The 18,822-nt window shown below is 54.1% G+C and overlaps 1 protein-coding gene across 1 annotated transcript; it reads left to right on the top strand.

Moving 5' to 3' along the window:
* The first annotated feature begins 15 nt into the window (after nt 1–15).
* On the top strand, nt 16–18,820 carry Ankrd13b (ankyrin repeat domain 13B). The gene is given in 16 exon segments (XM_028866813.2): nt 16–201; nt 11,436–11,571; nt 11,662–11,786; nt 11,871–11,916; nt 12,447–12,590; nt 12,673–12,862; nt 12,940–13,006; nt 14,445–14,526; nt 15,630–15,697; nt 15,885–16,015; nt 16,128–16,285; nt 16,424–16,504; nt 16,507–16,575; nt 16,691–16,854; nt 16,924–17,000; nt 17,473–18,820. Coding segments are annotated over 16 exon segments (1,881 nt in total). The 5' UTR covers nt 16–87; the 3' UTR covers nt 17,702–18,820.
* Nucleotides 18,821–18,822: the final 2 nt, after the last annotated feature.

The following is an 18,822-nucleotide window of genomic DNA, read 5'->3' as shown; positions in this document are numbered from 1 at the left end:
CCGCCCGCCCCGCGGCCCCGGGCCCCGGCTCCCGCGCCGTCCCTCCCCGCGGGCCGGGCGCCGCGGCCCCGGCATGAGGAGCGGGCGATGATCCCCGCCAACGCCTCCGCCAGGAAGGGGCCCGAGGGCAAGTACCCGCTGCACTACCTCGTGTGGCACAACCGCCACCGCGAGCTGGAGAAGGAGGTCCGCGCCGGCCAGGTAGGAGCGCCGTCGGGGACCATGGCCCGGCACGCCCGCGCGGCGTGGGGAGGGGGCGCGGCGCCGCCTGTCCCGCCTCCCCGGCGAGTTTGCAGCGCTTCTTTGTTTGCAGCCGCGGCTTTTGTGCTTGTTGACCTAAAGAGGGTGATGGGAGCGGCCCCCGCCTGCTCCGCTGGTTCCAGGACCGGTGGTCCACATGTGTTCCGGGCCCTCCAAGACTGGTGTGGAGGGACCCTGTGCCCTCCTCCGTCGGGGCTTTAAGGGGCTGTAGGGAGGGGCTGTCGGTTCTGTCTGTGCTCCATGTGGTGGGAGAGTCCACCCACCCCGCTCGGTCTAGGCGCGACATCCCCGTGTGACTGTGCAGAGAGAAGAAAGGCCTGCTTGGGGAGGGGGCCCACACAGGATCGGGGAACAAGCTGTGTGGCACTCTCAGGCATCCCAGCCCCACCCAGTGCCCTCTCACTTCCTGGTGAACGAGGTCTCTGTTTGCTTAGAGTGGACAGAATCTATGCATGCCTCTGTTCCCGGCCCTGGCTCCAGAGCCAGGAGTGGCGAAGACCCTACCGGAAAGCCGGAAAGGACCTTGTCCAGGTGCTGAAAAGCGCTCTCCTGTATTTTGGTGCTAGGGCCTACCGTCTCACCGTGGAGGAAGGAGGGGGCCACAGGAAGGACTTGAGGTTTTGCACAGAACATGGGTCCCCTGCTTTCTGCCAGTCAGAGAAACCTGTGGGTCAGGCAGCTTTGGGCTGGGCCGTGACCTCAAAGAAGACTGGGACCCAGAAGTGGTGGTGCATGCCTGTAGTCTCACCACTGGGGAGGCAGAGGCAGGAGGATTGCCGCGAGTTTAAGGTCAGCTTGGTCTACTTCATGTCCCAGAGCAGCCAGGGCTGCATAGTGAGACCCTGTATCCGAAAACCAAAACAAGCAGAAAGACTGGGAAATGGTGGTGTTTCTTAGCCATTACTCAGGACAGAGGCAGGTACAGGGCGTTAGTAGTCTGCAGTTCTGTTCTTCCCATCCAGGCAACTTGCAAAGCTAGCCTGATGCAACTCCCACCTCCAGGGGAAGGGGTGGGTAGAGCTGGGCCCAGGTTGCCCCGAGTTCCTTAAGATTCAGACCTCCCAGCTTGATTAGGGTCTGAGACTTAGGGGCTGTGAACCCACTTCCTCAATCATGGAAGTTTAGTATGAGGACCTAATTCCCAAGGGAAGAGGCCAAGGCTGGACATCAGACCGCCTGCATTCCCTCTGAGCCTCCAGTTCAGTTACAGCATTCAGCTCTGCATTGCATTCTCATTTAATAATAAAATGATCTGGGCTTGCAAGCCTCTCGCCTGGCCTGGGGGTTCACTTCCTTTCTGCCTCTGCTTCCATAAGGCCTCTCCAAGTTAGTTTATCTGTCATAAAAGCTTCGTAAACACAGGAGGCCAGAGAGCCTGAGAAGTAAATACAAGGTACTGATGCCTGCCCTGAAGAGACTTAGTTCTGGGAAAGATCTTAGACAAAAAGATCCAATCCTGTCTTCTCTGGCTCCTCTTTACTTTCCTTGCTCGAGGAAGTCCCCCACAGATCTAGGGATTGTTAGAAGGCTAGAAACTGAATCCCCGGAATGTCTCAGCTCGACTCCCTCAACCACAGGGTGTGGGTGGTCCTTTCCCTAAAACTAGAAAGAAGCGGAGTGTCTGTCTCAGAAGAAGGCCTTTTCATCTAGGTCTTTGTTGACAGACCTCACGTCGGCCATCTTGCTGGGGAGCCTCAGCTGCTGCAGGTCATGGTGGCCAGGGCTGTTCACAACGTTCTTCTCCTCATGCTCAGGATGCCATAGTAGCTAGGTACCCTGTTTACCCCATTCTGGACCTGGTGCATTAATGTCTCATTGAAATGGATATCTGCCTGCCTGTCCTTGATCCAAGCCAGGAGAATATAGGGCACCAGTGACATGAACCCTTGTTCATCCCTGAGGAGTTCAAGCAGGTGTTCCTCCCTCCAGAGTACTAGGAAGCAATGTACCAGTCAGCCTCGAGGGAGAGTCCCTGGCTGTGCCAACCCCAGGATTGACACAGAGTGGCACTTGCATTCAAATGTTCACTGTCTCATCTTTGGGGCATTATGATGTCTTTTCAGGAGCCGCACTTTGGGGTGAGCCACCTGACGTCATGATAGCACTCCTGCAGACTCTTAGCATCCCAGATGGTGTGCGTGCGGGGGGGGGGGGGGGGGGGGGGTCCCTAACCTCTAAAGCTCCTGGCACAAGCCACCATAGAAAACCACCAGGCTTTCCTCAAGCACTTGGCAGCTGGGTCTCCCTGGTCCTTGCTTGGCATAGCTACCTTTGCTTTGCTCCAACAGAGGCCTGCAGAGGCCTCCCGTGGGCAAGCCTGGCAATGCGCACGGGCTGAGTGGGGCCAAACAGAGAGCTTTCAGAGTGGCTCGGCCGCTGGGGGCCTCTTCTGGGAAGGCTGAGCAGTTAAGAGGTGCTGGGATGCAAGGAAGGAGCCCAGCTGGAGCCTGGAAGTAGTATGGTTGTCAGGTGCCCTGCCAGGCAGGATGGACGGTGGTAGAGAGCAGTACATCCCTTCTCCTTTGCCTGGCATGGCCCAGGTTCTGGAGTCATTCATTCCCTCGGGGTGAAGGGGCAGGGATGGCCGTGGGAACAAGATCGTTCTGACAGCAAGGATTCTGAAAGGGTCCTTGGGAACCATTGCCTTTTCCTGGGGCTGCCTCTGCCATGGTCCTTCTTCCCACTTTCTCCATTCACCTAGAGCGCGGCGAGGCCCTTTTAGAAGTATCAGTTAGGTTGGGAACCTTGGGGGAGCACCTGGTACCTTCTCTCACTCTAAAGTAGTCCTGGGTATGGGGGTAACACCACAGTTAGGAAGCTAGGAAGTTCAGCAGAGAGAGCCACAAACCTCAAAAGCACACAAACAAATCTGCATTCTGGGCTGGAAGAAGGGCCCACGGGGATGGAAGGGTGGGAGTCAGCGGTACTGCCCCAGTGGTCATAGTCATCCATCTGAGGAAACACCCTCAACCCTCCCATCCTTGAGAAGGCACAGGCATGCCTGGCCCCACAGCCCCTGGGAGGCGGCAGCTCTCAGAAGCAATGACTAAATCAGACTCCAGCCATCTTCTCTCGGGCTGGCAAGGAGGAGTGGGTGGCGGGGAAGGAGGGGAGGCCAAGTGGCCCAGGCTCTTTGGTCTCCCACCCTTCTTCAGTGCCCAGACTTACTGTATATTTGGCAAGTGCTTTTAAGGCTTTACTTGACAAACAGTTTCTGTCCACGATAAAAGAGTTTGAAAAACACCCTGCTGGCTCATGTGGCCGTTCAGACTGAGTCTGCCATTACCAGACACACATCCCACAAGTGAACTCCTGCAGAGCCAAGGAACAGTGAGGCGCACCTGTGCCTGGGCAGTGACGAGCACACGGGGACCGTGTGGGTAGGAGGATGGGCATGCCTTCTCCTGGAACCCGTGCATACCAGTGTACGTGTGCACAGGGGTGCTCATGAGTGGAGCTGAGGAGGCTCCTGCCCAGGGAGCCCCAGCTCTTAAACCCCGAAAGACTTCAGCTTTGATTCCCTCTGAGCCTGCTGGGTCCAGGAAGGTGTCTCTACTCTCTCTGTGGGGAGGGCGGGTGTTGGGTTGCATGGAAACCTTTTCATTGTAGCAATTAAACAAACAGCTGTGAGCTTTTGCTGAGGAAATTAATGAATTCTCCCACCTGGGCCCAGGGCAACATGCCACTTGGGCTGTAGGTCCTGCTCTGGATAGGTGGGAGAACTGCTTTGGGCCCTGGGTAGGTGCATGGGCTCCACTTGGGAATCAGGGCTGCCTCAGGGCAGATGCTGGGAGCAGTCTTGAGGAGGTTGGGTGGGAAAGGCATCCATCGTGCAGGAGGGTTAGCCTCTAGAGCTGGGAGCTGAGGCCCACAGGAGCCCTAGGGCCAGCCGGGGTGGCCACAAGTTCCCTAGGGCCTCGTTAGCTTCCATAGCAGCAGCAGCAGCAGTGGCATCTAGGGTGGAGCTGGGGACACCCAGCAGCTCACTTGCAACCCTGGGGGAAGGCCGCTGCTGCTGCTTCTGCTGCTGCTGCTTCTTCTTCTTCTTCTTCTTCTTCTTCTTCTTCTTCTTCTTCTTCTTCTTCTTCTTCTTCTTCTCTTCTTTTTTTTACATTTACTTATTTGTGTGTGTGTGTGTGTGTGTGTGTGTGTGTGTATGCACGTGTGCGCATGCACACACATGCCGTAGTGCAAGTGGTGTGGAGATCAGAAGACAAATCTTGGGAGTTGTTTCTCTCCTTACACGGTGAGGGACCTGGGGATCAAACTCACTTCCCTAGATTTGTCAGTACCTTTCCCCGCTGGGTCATTTCACAGGCCCAAAGACCACGCCCTGGCTCCCTCAACCAGCCCAGGGTCTGTGGCTCTCCTTCATTCCCACCTCATGGCTCAGAACCCCACTTAGGTCAGGACCCAGGGGACCCAGCCCACCTTAGACGGTGAATTCATTCCCCTTTCTCTGTAGGATCTGTGGGACTCCTCACAGCTCCAAGCCACAGCTCAGGGACCCAGAGGGGCAAGGTCACTTGTTTTTTGAGGCTCCTGATGTATTTAAAAGTAAAGGCCTGCCAACACAAGTTTAAAAAATGATATAAACGGGGTGTGGAGGCTCTCACTGTAAGCCTGGCAGGAGGACCAAGGCAGGAGGGCCACCGCAGATTTGAGGCCAACCTGGTTACATGAGAAATTATCACAAAAGCAAACAATGATTTTAGAGATATATTTACTTTTTTGAAAGACAGTTATTACTAAGCTAGAGAGATGACCCAGTGATTAAGAGTACTTGGTGCTCTTGCAGAGGTCCTGGGTTCAGTTAAAAACAAACAAACAAACAAACAAAAACAACCACACTGTAGCTCATAACCATCAATAGCTCTAGTTCCAGAGACCCGATGCCCCTTTCTGGCCTTCACAGGCACCAGGCATACAGACGGTGCCCAGACATACATGTAGGCAGAACACCCAGACACATAACAATTAAAAAAACAGAGAAAAATAAAAATGTTTATTACACTGACTTGTGTGTGTGTAGCACAGAGTACCCACATGCACAAGTGTGTGTCACAACATAGGTGTAAAGTGCTGACCCCGTTGGTGGTGTGAAACAGTGTCATGATGTGTGCACATGTTTTTGTATGCACCAGGGCCAGCATACCTGGTCTGAAAAGAAAGAAAGAACAGATTTATTTTTAGTAATATAAGCCCTGGGAGGCCAGAAGACACATCAGATCCCTGGGAGCTGGAGTTGCAGGCATCTGTGAACGCCCTGACATGGATGCTGGCCCTCATGCTGGAACAGCAACACTGCTGTCCACTGAGCTGGTCTCCAGCTCCCGGGTTTCTAAGGAAGCACCTTCCATTCCTCCACTACCTGCCTCACCACCCTCACTGGGTGCTTCCTTGATACCTACCTCTATAACTGTAAACTGCTTCCAGAACGAAATCTCTTGGCTTATGACTTTTATACACTTTTTTAAACCTTCTCCTGACCCTCAGTGTAGTATCTATACATTTCTTTAACACATGTGTAACCACTGGTTACGTGCCAGATGCTGTCCAGGGTCTGGGAAGCCACTGATGAACAAAATAGGCGGTATCGGGGAAACTGAAAAAGTGAAGGAGCCCGGATGTTGGCCGAGATCTGGAACAGGATAAGGGGTGACAGAGAGGTTGGTTGTCAGGGCAGACTAATGTCAGGTGACATTTGGGTGGCAGCCTGGAGGGAGAGAGAGGTTCTCTGTGTTTGTGTTGCTCTAACCGAATTCCTGATGGGCTGGGGTGTGGCCCTCGGTATAGCACTTGCCTAGCAGACAGCAAGACGACATACCCTAGGCTTGATCCCCCATACCACCAAAACAAAACAAAAACAAATACCCCCCCCCCCCAAGAAACCCTCCAGCATAACTGAAGATTTTACAAGAAAAAAAAGATTGATGTAGCTCACAATTCTGGGGACTGGAAAGGTCGAAGTGGAAAGTTCAGAGAGCACAGAAGCAGCAGCTAGCCAGGACCCCTTGCCTGTGTCACAGTGAATAAATTAGCACGTCCAGAAGGAGTGTGGGGGCGGGGCGGGGCAAGAGCCAGGAAGCTGAACTCCGGGTGTAATGACCCGCTCTTGTGGGAGCTGATCCAGTCCCAGGAGACCTGACCTGCTCTTGTGAGCCTGCCCTTGCCTGGTGCTGCTGCCCGGGCCTGAATCACCTCCCTCTGGGCCCCAGCCCTTAGCCATCCACTACCGTTCTCTCCTGCTCTACTGGGAAGGACCAGGCTTCCAGCACACGAGCCTTGGGGGGTGAGAATCATAATACTGGGCTCTCCACGGCTCTGAGTGAGTGGGGCAGAGTTTCCGGAGAGGCCCAAGGCTAGGATTCTAGACTAACACACTAAAAACAAAACAAAAAAACCACTGGGGGGATTTGTGCCAATTTGATTTCTTTCTTTATTTTAGATCTGTTTGTCTTTTTTATGTGGATGAGTGTTCTGCCTGCAGGCATGTCTGTGTATCGAATGCGTGCCTGGTGCTCTCAGAGATCAGAGGAGGGCATCAGACCCCCTGGAACTGGAGTTAGTGGGTTGTTGTGAGACATCATGTGGCTGCTGGGAACTGGATGTGAGTCCAAGTACAACATACGCTCTTAACCACGGAGCCGTCTCTCTAACCCCTGAGTTCAGTTTAGCTGGTCATGTAGAGGCAGGAGAGGGGTGGTGTGAGCCCTCAGGGCGCATGCCACATGAAGGAGAGGTGGCTGGGAGCAGCATGGTCACTTGAGGTGGATGGGAACGAGGGGCCTCTAGGTCTGCTTGAAGGTTGAGCCCACAGGTCATGGGGATGGAGCAGATGTGGAGGGTGAAGGAAAGAGAGAGCATAAAGATGTTAACAGAGGGGTGGGTGTTCTGGAGGCTGAGGTGTAGCTCAGTGGTAAGTAAGCATGTGCCTTTCATGCCAGAAGTCTTACTGGAACACTGGGGTGGGGGCAGGCATGGGTTTTGTTTTTAAAAGTTAAAGTTCTCTCTCTCTCTCTCTCTCTCTCTCTCTCTCTCTCTCTCTCTCTCTCTCTCTCTGTGTGTGTGTGTGTGTGTGTGTGTGTGTGTGTGTGTGTTGGGGGAGGCATGAGTGTGCCACTGTACACATGTTGAGGTCAGAGGACAATTTTGGAAGTCAGTTCTCTCTCTTCAGTATGTAGGTCCCTGAGATCAACCAGGGGGGACTTGGTGGCAGGTGCCTTTAACTGCAGAGCATCTCGCCACCGCCGCCGGCCAGTGCCGTTTGTTTTAACCTGAAAATGCAGTGAAGTGAGGCACTGTCCACTGTGAGATTAACCCCGGGGGCCGCGGTGCAGGAATGAAGCGAGCCGGGGAAGGTGAGGAAGATGGAGCATGGCGAGGAAAGGCCCAGGACAGGAGGCCAGGGGCCTTGGTCTGAGAACTCAGTGATCTTTTCCCGAGGATACAAATTGCTGCCCTGCCCCTAGCCCCAAATTCTTTCACTACCTACAGAGGCAGTTTCCTCCCTGTTCATAAGGTCCCATTATCTATTTGGTGGATTTCATAGTTGACACTTTGCCTCCAGTGTCCAGTTCCACATGGCTGTAGGGATGTGTGTGGGAATGGGGCCTGGAGCTCACTGACACGTAGAACAACTGGGCAGCAAGCTACAGGATCATGGGAACCCCAAATATCTCTATTCAGAGGTCATTTCGGTCTTTACTCCTCCAAGGAAGAACTCAGTGCCCTCCCTGGGTGGAGTGGTAGTCCGTTCTGGTTGCTGATAGCTCAGGATCCAGTACAAGGGGCTGGTCTCACTGGTCACCAGTGATGCACGCCATAACTTCGTCCTTTGCTGTGATCAGTGTCCCTGAGTCCAGACACCCCATGCTGGTGAGCTTGGGGTAACCTGGCTTGCTGCTCTGCCCCACCCCCCAACTGTGTGGGCCCTGGCTTTCTCTGCTCCACCATGTCAGTGGTGAGTCTCAGCCACTCTCCATCTTCTGAAGACGGGTGGAGATTTCTCATCTGCTGACATCTCTTCTCTTTATTCTTGTGGGTTTTAAATATTTTACTGACATTCTTATACTTGCAAATTTAACATTTTTGGCGTTCTCCATTTCTTTGTGTAGATCCAAGTCTCCATCTGGTATCATTTTCTTCCCACCTGACCATTTTCCACACGTCTTCTGGCAGTGCGTTCTCTGAGCTGTGGCTTACCACAGAGTCTGTTTCCCCTTCCTTTTGGAAGAGTCTTTTCACTAGGTATAGAGTTTTACATATTGAGTCGTCCTTCCCTCCGCCCCAGACCGTAAGGTTTCATTATGCTGAGTCAGGGCTTGATCACTTCTAATGAGAAGTTAGAAGTGTTTCTGTTTGTCCCACGGATACAGGCCTCCTTCCTATCAGGATCCTCCGGTTTCCTCAGCACTTTTCCAGCATCTGATGAGGAGGGGCCCTGGTATCGGCTTTTTATGGGGTGTTGCATTTCTTGGTTCTGAAGGCTTATTATTGTAGTCATTTCTACAACAAATTGCCTCAAAAAATGGGTGAGCTAAAACAAAAATTTACAGCTGGGCGTAGTAGAGCCGGCCTTTAATTCCAGATGTCAAGCTGTGTGTGGTGGTGCATGCCCATAATATCCCAGCACTTAGAAGGCTGAGGTGAGAGGATCAAGGATCCAAGGTCAGTCTCAGCTGTGAGTTCGAGGCCAGCTAAGACCCTGTCTCAACTCTTCCCTCCCACAATAACAGCAACCAACCGAGCAGGGGAGGGAGGGCCAGGCCAATGCCAGTTTGGGTTTCACATCGAGAGCACGTTAAAAAACTAACAAAAGGCTGGGTGGTGGTGGTGGTGGTGGTGCACGTTTTTAATCCCAGCACTCAGGAGGCAGGAGGATCTCTATAAGTTCGAGGCCAGCCTGATCTACAGAGTGAGTTCCAGGACAGCCAGGGCTACACAGAGAAACCCCGTCTTGAAAAACAAACAAACAAACAGACAACCCCAAAAAACAAAAATCAAAACAAAAAACAAGCAAAACAACAACAACAACCAGAAGAAATGAACTCTCCAAAATCTCAAACTTTTGAGCATACTGTATGGTCACACTCTTTCACTTCTGAGTGTTTCTACTGAACCCTCCTCTCTATTACAGACCGTACTTTTTTTTTTTTTTGAATGACATTGAGTTGGGGTTTAATAAAGGTATTGAATGTAGGCTTAAGCTTGAGGACTACGAGCAAGGGAGGCACTCAGTGCACCAGACACACCTGAGAGCATGGGGGGTTGGTTTTGGAGACAGTCTCACTGCGTAGTCCAAGCTGGCTTTGAACTCTTCCTTAGCCTCCTGCCTGCTGGGATGCCAGGACCAGCTGAGTCCCCTAGCAAGTTTCCGCTGGATGTTGGGTCTTATAGATATATATTAAACATCTGAACTTTATCTTCCTTTAAAGAGTATTAGGCCTCCCTTTAGCAAATTAATCAAGTTATTTGTAATTGAGTGTGATCCTGTTTGAGTGGCCCAGGTGGCCTCCTCTCTGGGGACCGTGGAGCCCCGCTGAGAAGGCACAACTCTGTCTACTCAGTAGGGGGTCTACAGACTCTTGGCGGAGTGGAGTGTGAATGGCTGCCCTCAGTGAGCCTTGGGAGTTATCTGCCCGCTTCTCTGTTTTGCATAATCTTGTTGAGTTTTACTGTGCATATGCGAGGTTTGGTAATCATTAAAGGCTCAAAGGGAGCCTTGTGCAAAGGAGCAACCTCTCCCTCCCCCTCCCCTCCCCTCCTCCCCCTCCCTCCCTCCCCTCCTCTCCCTTCCTCACCCTTCCCCTCCCCCACCTTTCTCCCTTTCCTCAAAACTCACGCTTTTCCAGAGCTTTGCATCTTCTTACGGCTCACTTTGCTCAGATTCCTGTCTGTCTCACAACTCCAAGTCTGCTGATGATTCCCCTCTCTGAACAGCAATTCAGGATGTTCCTCCAGGTAGAAGTCCTGGGAAGCCACAGGGTCAGGAATCCCAGTCAGAGACACCTGTTGCCAGTTGTCGAAAGACAACCACTTCTTCTTTCTTCTTCTTCTTCTTCTTCTTCTTCTTCTTCTTCTTCTTCTTCTTCTTCTTCTTCTTCTTCTTCTTCTTTTTTTTGGTTTTTCGAGACAGGGTTTCTCTGTGTAGCTTTGCGCCTTTCCTGGATCTCACTTTGTAGACCAGGCTGGCCTCGAACTCACAAAGATCTGCCTGCCTCTGCCTCCTGAGTGCTAGGATTAAAGGCGTGTGCCACCACTGCCTGGCCGACAACCACTTCTTATATTTTGAAGCAATAGCAACCCCATCCATTTCAATATAGTTTTTGTTGCCTCATCTGGGTTGGGAGAGAAGCTCTTTAATAAGTTTTGGAAAACTGTTAACATACATATGGTCGCTTCACTGAGTTTACTAGACGTCCAGACTCCTGAGATATACCTAAATATTTATGTTTAACACATATGCTTTTCACAACACAACGCAGTTGCATGTAGTGGAATATCATCAGTGAAATCACAGGATTTATGCAAAAATGTTGGTGCATGAGCCTGAAGGCACAACCCGGGGCTCTGAAGTTGTGCTGTGAACATGTTCTTTGATCATAACCAGTGCAGCCGGGCAGGAGGAGGGTGTTGCTCTCCACGTCATCGTGCAGGCTAGCCTTGGACTCACCATCCTGCTTCAGCCTTCCCAGTGCTGGGATTATGGGTGTGTGCACTACTCACATGTAGGGATTGTCGGGCCGTTGGCCAACGGTCACTCAGCGGTCACGCCAATGCTGTAAATTAGTGGCGCTTCGTGACAGCGTGGGCTGAGGCCACTAGACAGGTTTAGCCTCAGGCATCCTCCTTGGCTAACAGCCTCTTTGGATGGACCACATTCAGTCTCTGCCCTGCATTCCACAGCAGGCCCATGCCTTGGAGGACATACCTCTCCCTGGAGGCCGGGCACACAGGAAGGAAGGCCCTCACACTCCTCTCCCAGTGTCCTTTCCCCTGTCTCCCATGGCCCTCTCCGTTCACAGGGCCACAGCTCATCATGTGGTCCCTCTCATGGCCTCGTGAGCTGGACCAGGTGACATCGCGAGAGGGCTGCTGCCAGTTGAGGTGCTGTGAGGCCCCTGTCAGATGCCTCCAAAGTGACCAGGGCTCCATCTCAACTTCTTCCACAGGTGGACATTGAACAGCTGGATCCCCGTGGTCGGACACCCCTGCACCTGGCCACAACACTGGGGCACCTGGAATGTGCCCGTGTGCTCTTGGCACATGGTGCAGATGTGGGCAGGGAGAATCGCAGTGGTTGGACAGGTGGGCACCCTTGTCTATCTTAGCCCTTTATCCAGTGCCCTGGAGTGGGCCGAAGGGTCTCACCCTGTGACGTCACTTCCCCTCCCCCAGTACTGCAGGAGGCTGTGAGTACCAGGGACCTGGAGCTGGTGCAGCTGGTGCTGCGGTACCGGGACTACCAGCGGGTGGTGAAGCGGCTGGCGGGCATCCCCATGCTCCTGGAGAAGCTTCGGAAGGTGAGGCGGCTCTCCGCCTGCCCACTGCGGCCCCCACATCCTGATTCTAGTACCAGCTCAGCCCCCTTCTCTATCTTCCCCCAGGCCCAGGATTTCTACGTGGAGATGAAATGGGAGTTCACTAGCTGGGGTAAGAGGGGCTGGATCTGATCTGGGGACTTTGTCTGGAGTGGGGTTCCATGCTCTTCGTGGGGTTCCTTCCACCTAGCCTCAGCTCAGTGCCAACCCCCAGCCAGGTCTTTCCGGACCGTTCCAGATGCTGTCTCATTCCACTATCATTTCTTTCCCTCTGTAATGATTTGCCTGTCATTTGCTCTAAGGTAAAGTCCAACAGGCGAGACTCTTACCTTGTTCAGTGTCTATCTCCAATGACTGGAACAGTGCTGGCATGTATTTGGTGTTCAGTAAATACTTGTTGAAAGCATGGGTGAGAAGTTGAGTGAATGAATGAACACACAGTGGGCATTAGAGACAGTGGTGTGTGAGCCATCCCTGTGCCCAATCTCAGACGGCTCAAATCTACATTGAGGGGAGGGGCTGAAGGAAGGGCTTCTCCCTTTGAGTTCCCTAGTCTTTTTCGGACTGTGCTACCAACTCCATTCCTGTGCCCTGGGCTGGCCCAGGAAACTGAAGCCCTTTCTGACCTTCACGTCTACCCAGTGCCCCTGGTGTCCAAGATCTGCCCTAGTGATACCTACAAAGTGTGGAAGAGCGGGCAGAACCTGAGGGTGGACACCACACTTCTGGGCTTTGACCATATGACCTGGCAGAGAGGGAACCGCAGCTTTGTCTTCAGGGGTCAAGGTCAGTCTGGCAGCACAGAGGGCAGGCGGGAGGCAGGAGGCAGCCCCAGACCACTCTGACCTCGGCTGTCCCCCGGTGGCAGACACAAGCGCAGTGGTCATGGAAATTGACCATGACCGCCGTGTGGTGTACATGGAGACGCTGGCGCTGGCCGGGCAGGATCGGGAGCTGCTGCTGGCTGCTGCCCAGCCCACCGAGGAGCAAGTGCTGAGCCGGCTCACTGCGCCTGTGGTCACCACACAGCTTGACACCAAGAACATCTCCTTTGAGAGGTGAGTCCGGGTGTCCTGGCTAGCCTGAAGCTAGCCTGATGGGCGACCATTTCACCGGGACAACTCTATCTCCCCAGGAACAAGACTGGCATTCTGGGCTGGCGCAGTGAGAAGACAGAGATGGTGAATGGGTATGAAGCCAAGGTGAGGCTGCAGCTCCAGGTTCTGGAGGTTGGCAATGCTGAGCCGAGGGCTCCCAACCCACTTTCCCCAGCCTTGTGGGCACAGAGACAGTACAACATGGAGGAAAAACATGAGACCAAAAATCACTCCAGGAGAGGGGCATTTTCAGGTATTCTGTATTGTGTGGGCTGCTCAAAAAAGGAGAGTCACCCCAGAATGTAATTTTAGGCCCTCTGGCAGCTGGGAGGAACAGTTTCTGTGAACGGAACCTCGGACCTCCGTTCAGAAGCATATTTACTGATTGTACACAAAGGCTGTTTGGGATACAAGTTCCTCATACCAAAGCCCTTTTGATCTGTTCTATAGGTCCCCTAAGGAAATCCTCACACCACCACAACCCTTAGTCCTTTTTGTGGTACCCAATAATTCAAGACTTCCAAGTGTGCCTGGATAGTCTTGTGACCAAAGTCATGCATGGACGGAAACCCTTCAGAAAAATAACTCTACAAAGCATAGAGAGCAATCACTGTTCTCTACTATGATTCCTTCAAGGTCTAGGTACCCTCAACCAACACTAACACATTCAACTGTTACCCTAGATACAGTGAGAAAGAACTGTTACATTCTAATGTTTACCCTAGATACAGTGACTACAGATTTCCTCTATAGGCATTGTGGGAGTCTGGGATATTCACATCCAAGGCTCTGTTCTGACGTGCTGTGTGGGTGTGGGGAAGCCTATACTGTCCACGTTTCCTCCTCACAACAGGCAGGTGCTCTCTTCCCCACTTCTAGAGGTGACGGGGCCCTCTCCATAGCACCCCATTTAATCTTAGTACTCCACTGAAACACAGGTGATGTGCACAATCGTAGGGAGCAGAGCTGGGGATCGTACCTTGGCTACCTGACCTCCAAGCCAGGCCTCTAAAAACACGGTCACTGTGGGACACCACCTGCCCAGCACATGACGAATGAAGGCATTGACAAAGGCTTTAAGGCTCTGCACATGTTGTCTCCTCCTGGAAGCCCTCCCTGGTTTTATATGTTCAGATAAGGGGCCTTGGGTGCCCCCAGTAGGGCCTGTGAGCTGTTTTATAACCGTACATTTTCTCGTCTTTCCGACTAGACTGAGACTGTCGAAGGGGCAGGGGTTTGTTCACCATTGTGCCCCTGATGCCTACCAAAATGACTGGCATCTGCCTGCCCCTTCAAAATGTTTGCGAGCCGAGGCTGGAACTGCAGCTGAGTGGTAGAACACTTGCCTAGTGTACGAGAGGCCCTGAATTCAATCCCAAGTACCATTAAAACGTTTGTTGAATGAATAAGTAACTGGACGAATAATTTGCTGTATTTACTTGCCTGCATGCCCAGAGACTGGGACTTTTGTTGGAGGGAGCATTTGGAATCCCTAGAGAGCGGGCACCAGAGCTGTCTCCAAGCCCTTTCCTCTCTGTCCTAGGTATATGGGGCCTCCAACGTGGAGCTCATCACCCGGACACGGACAGAGCATCTCTCAGAACAACACAAGGGCAAGGTCAAAGGTAATGAGCTTGAGACAGATGGGGAGAAACGCGGCAGACTGGGAGGGGCCACCAATAGGACGATGCCCCCAACAGCATTCTCTGGCAGCCCAGTGCCAGGATGGCTCAGTCAGACAAATTGATTTCAATTCACATAGGTGCCGAACATACTGCAAAGAAGATTCCTAGGGTTCGTTTGGGCTCAGTGATCGATTGCTAATGTCTGCATTGCATTTAGGAGATAAATGCCATGCATGCTGTTTATAGGTCCATCTAGTCATCTGACTCAAAACCTTGGTAGAAAGTCAGAGAGCCTTGCCCTGACTGGGTGTGCATACTTGCTTATATCACACACATCCATTGGGCATCACTTAACTTGTCTCAAGTGGAAACAAGTAACTCCTGCCTTCCATGAGAAGAAAATGAAGTCATTACTGTGGATGTGCATAAAGGGAAGTACTCAACACATACTCCCCAAAAGAAGACCGGTGTTTTGCTATCCGAGATCACCAACCTGGAGAGTAGCACTTTGGGAAGTTTCCTCTGAGTTTTAAGTGCTTTTATTTATTTTATGTATTAATTTATTGAGACAGGGTCTCACTCTGTTACCCTGGCCTCGAATTCTTATTTTTATTTATTTATTTTTATTTTAATTTTTCAAGACAGGGTTTCTCTGTGTAGTTTTGATGCCTGTCCTGGATCTTGCTCTGTAGACCAGGCTGGCAATGAACTCACAGAGATCCGCCTGGCTCTGCCTCCCGAGTGCTGGGATTAAAGGCGTGCGACACCATCGCCTGGTGGCCTCAAATTCCTGATGTAGACCAGGCTAACCTCAAACTCACAGATACCCACTCACCTTTCTGCCTCCTGAGTGCTGGCATTCAAGTGCCACCCACCACGTCTGGCTTAGGTGCCCTTCACTCCAGCCAGTCTTGCAGTGGGTCCTGGGCCCCGCTCCTAAGAGTCCTCATCACTTTTCTGTGAAAGTGGCTAGGAACGTGGGGTGTGAGAGCTACCCACGCCCCTACCTTCGACACCAGTCTAGATCTTGGGTAGAGTTGCTTTGGGTGAGACACAGTGTGTATGAGGCTGCAACGTTGCCTGAGACCCCACATTTCTTCCAGGTTGCAAAACACCTCTGCAGTCTTTCTTGGGAATTGCCGAGCAGCATGGGGGCCCCAAAATGGGGTGAGTGTGTGTCGGGGGTGTTATTGTTTTGAAGGTTGTGGGTGTGGCTTAGGAGGAGGTTCTGCTGGCATTCTGCTTACCATGACCCGCGTGGACTTCCTACTCACAGAGCCAGGGTCAGCTCTGTGCTGAAGTGGGTGGAGATGAGAGGCTTGGGTCAGGGGCTGAGGCCTCCCTTCTGTGTGGTACAGACCCTGATCACCCAGACCCTGAGCCAGGCCAATCCCACTGCCATCACTGCAGAGGAATACTTCAACCCCAACTTTGAGCTTGGCAACCGGGACATGGGTCGTCCCATGGAGCTGACCACAAAGACACAGAAGTGAGACCCCTGCTCTTTCCGGGGAGGGGTGCGCAGGGCAGGGGGCTAAGAGGTGCTAAGGAGGCCATGGCTTCCTACAGCTTCCCTTACCCCTTGGGATCTGGGGGACCAGGTTCAAGGCCAAGCTGTGGCTGTGTGAGGAGCATCCCCTGTCCCTGTGTGAGCAGGTGGCTCCCATCATTGACCTCATGGCTGTCAGCAATGCACTTTTTGCCAAGCTCCGGGACTTCATCACGCTGCGCCTGCCTCCTGGCTTCCCGGTTAAGATTGGTGAGTGCCCCCCCCTCCCCCAGGCCAATTTCTCCTCAGCCACTTCGGGAGGGTGAGGTTTAGAGGAAATCTGGGCAGTGAGTCTGAGGTATGGGGGCGCTAGGTGATGGTGCTTAATGGCTTTCTCCTTATCCCCAGAAATCCCGATCTTTCACATCCTCAACGCCCGCATCACCTTCGGGAACCTCAATGGCTGCGATGAGCCGGTACCCTCAGTGCGAGCAGCCCCAGCAGTGAGACCCCTTCCCCGGGCAGCGACTCCTCCAGCGTCAGCAGCTCCAGTTCTACCAGTGAGACTCTCCACTCCCCACAGAGCCCCGCCCTCTCAAAGCTCCGCTCTTTCCCTCCTCCCTGACACCTAGGGGTGAGCCCAGCCCACACCTGACCCCTGGCCCACGCCCCCAGCCTCCTGCCGCGGCTGTGAGATCTCCCCGGCGTTGTTCGAGGCCCCCCGTGGCTACAGCGTGCTGGGTGGCCAGCGAGAGGCTGCGACTCGCGACGAAGATGATGACCTGTTGCAGTTTGCCATCCAGCAGAGCCTGCTTGAGGCGGGCAGTGAGTATGACCAGGTGGGTCCCCGACGCCACTCCAAGCCGTTCCAAGTGCAGACACGCACAGCTCACGGCCCCTCCCTCCAGGTCACCATCTGGGAGGCGCTAACCAACAGCAAGCCAGGCACCCACCCCATGTCCTATGAAGACCGCCGACAGGACAGGTCAGTGCCCACGAGGCCGAAGAGAACTTAGAGGTGCCTATTCCCTCTCCTACCCCCAACACACACGCACAGAGACTCCCACTAACCCACCAGTGCACGGTGACACTGGAACCCTGCCAGGCCCAGAGAGCCCCCTTAGTGCCTGCCTACAGCAGGGCTCTGATATCAAGATGGCTTCTGCCCAACACCTTTCCTGGCACAGGGTGGGTGGCCAGTGCTCCACGCATGTGCAGAGAGAGCAGGGACCTAACTCCCAGGACGTTCAGACCCTCAACAGACAGGTTGGCGGGACCTGGGATCTTCCACCACCGGGTGGGGCCAGGACACCCCAGCGAGACTCATGGCCCCCCCTAGAAGGGTGGCAAGTCTGCCCAGCCCTGGGGCCTCCACGATGTCTCCTGCCCCGCTTACGAGCAGGTGTCCCAGGTGTGCCGGGAGCGGGGAGCGCACGACAAATCCTCCCCGCCCCCAGGAGCGCCCCACCCACGCCGCAGCGCCAGCCCGTGGCCCCGGCACCAGTGCCCAGCCCTCGGCCCAGCCCAGGTCCCGGCTCCAGCAGCCACGTGTTCCGGAGCTACGACGAGCAGCTGCGGCTGGCTATGGAGCTGTCGGCCCAGGAGCAGGAGGAGAGGCGGCGGCGAGCGCGCCAGGAGGAGGAGGAGCTGGAGCGGATCCTGCGGCTCTCGCTGACCGAACAGTAGCGTCCCCTGCCGGGACCCTCACCCACTCCATGCAGGACCCGGGTCTGCGCAGCTGCCGAGCTGCTGCTGGAGCCTGGAGCCACGGCGTCGGCGGCGTAGCGGCGCACCAGGCTTGAGATGCCAGGGGTTTGATACAGGCGTGGGGTAACTTGCCAAGCCAGAGCCCCGGAGGCACGGCTGTGCTCCCGGCTTTACTGTGCGGTGGCCCCTCCTCCGCTTCTCTGGGCTCCGATCTGCCCAAGGGCGGAGACAGGTGGTATTGAAAAGGAAATGAATCCTTGAGAGGAGCACCGTCCTGGTCCCTTGCTCCTTCTGGCTGCTCCTCTCTCTTGCTCACTGACCCCTCTCCAGGACACTGCCCCTCAAGCCTTCGCATCTCAGCTCTTCACCCCCGGGAGGCAGCTGATTGCCCTGCCCTGCGTGCTGTGTCGCTGCTTCGTCCCAGACACAAACCAGCACATCAAGGGCCCAGCCCCTCCCCACCCCGGCATTTCAGCGTCAAGTGCACTTAGCGGGGTGCCCAGCTCCCCCAGCTCCCACACCTGTCCTGTGTCTCAGGGTGGTCCCAGCTTCTCCTTAGGCAGCCAGAAATCGGAGTCCCCATGCCCGCAGCACGTTTTTATTGTGATCAGGGAGTGTGTCTAAGGTGCCCCCTAGTCTGGGCAAGGCCTGATTCCCTCCTGGTGCCTTGGGGAGTAGGGGCAGCGTATTGGCTTGGGGGCGAGCGTCAGACCCGACACAAAGGCATTGATCGGGGCCCTGGCACCACCATCACCACCCACCCCTCCCTAGCAGCTGCTGCTGGCCCTCTGGTCGTGCACCCCTTTTGCCCCCATCCAGGGGCCGACTAACACCCTTTATCCAATGGTGCTAACCCCGGCTTTCCCTGTTCTGCCCTACCCACATAAAGAAGCACAGGCTGCCCCCTGGGCAGGGGCCCGCCGCACACCCTTTTCCTGGGGCCACCTTCTGGCTGGCTTCTCTGCCAGGGGCTCAGAAAGGGGCACAAAAGGGGGACAAGAAAAGAGCAACAAAGTGAAGCTGTTCTTCCTATTCCCTTCCCTGATGCCAGGGGCACCAGACTGATTCTGAGGCACAAAATAAAGAGGTTTCAAACCAGA

This window comes from Peromyscus leucopus, chromosome 8b, assembly GCF_004664715.2.
Source record: "Peromyscus leucopus breed LL Stock chromosome 8b, UCI_PerLeu_2.1, whole genome shotgun sequence".
In the NCBI taxonomy this organism is placed as follows: domain Eukaryota; kingdom Metazoa; phylum Chordata; class Mammalia; order Rodentia; family Cricetidae; genus Peromyscus; species Peromyscus leucopus.
This window is presented reverse-complemented; position numbering and strand designations above follow the sequence as displayed.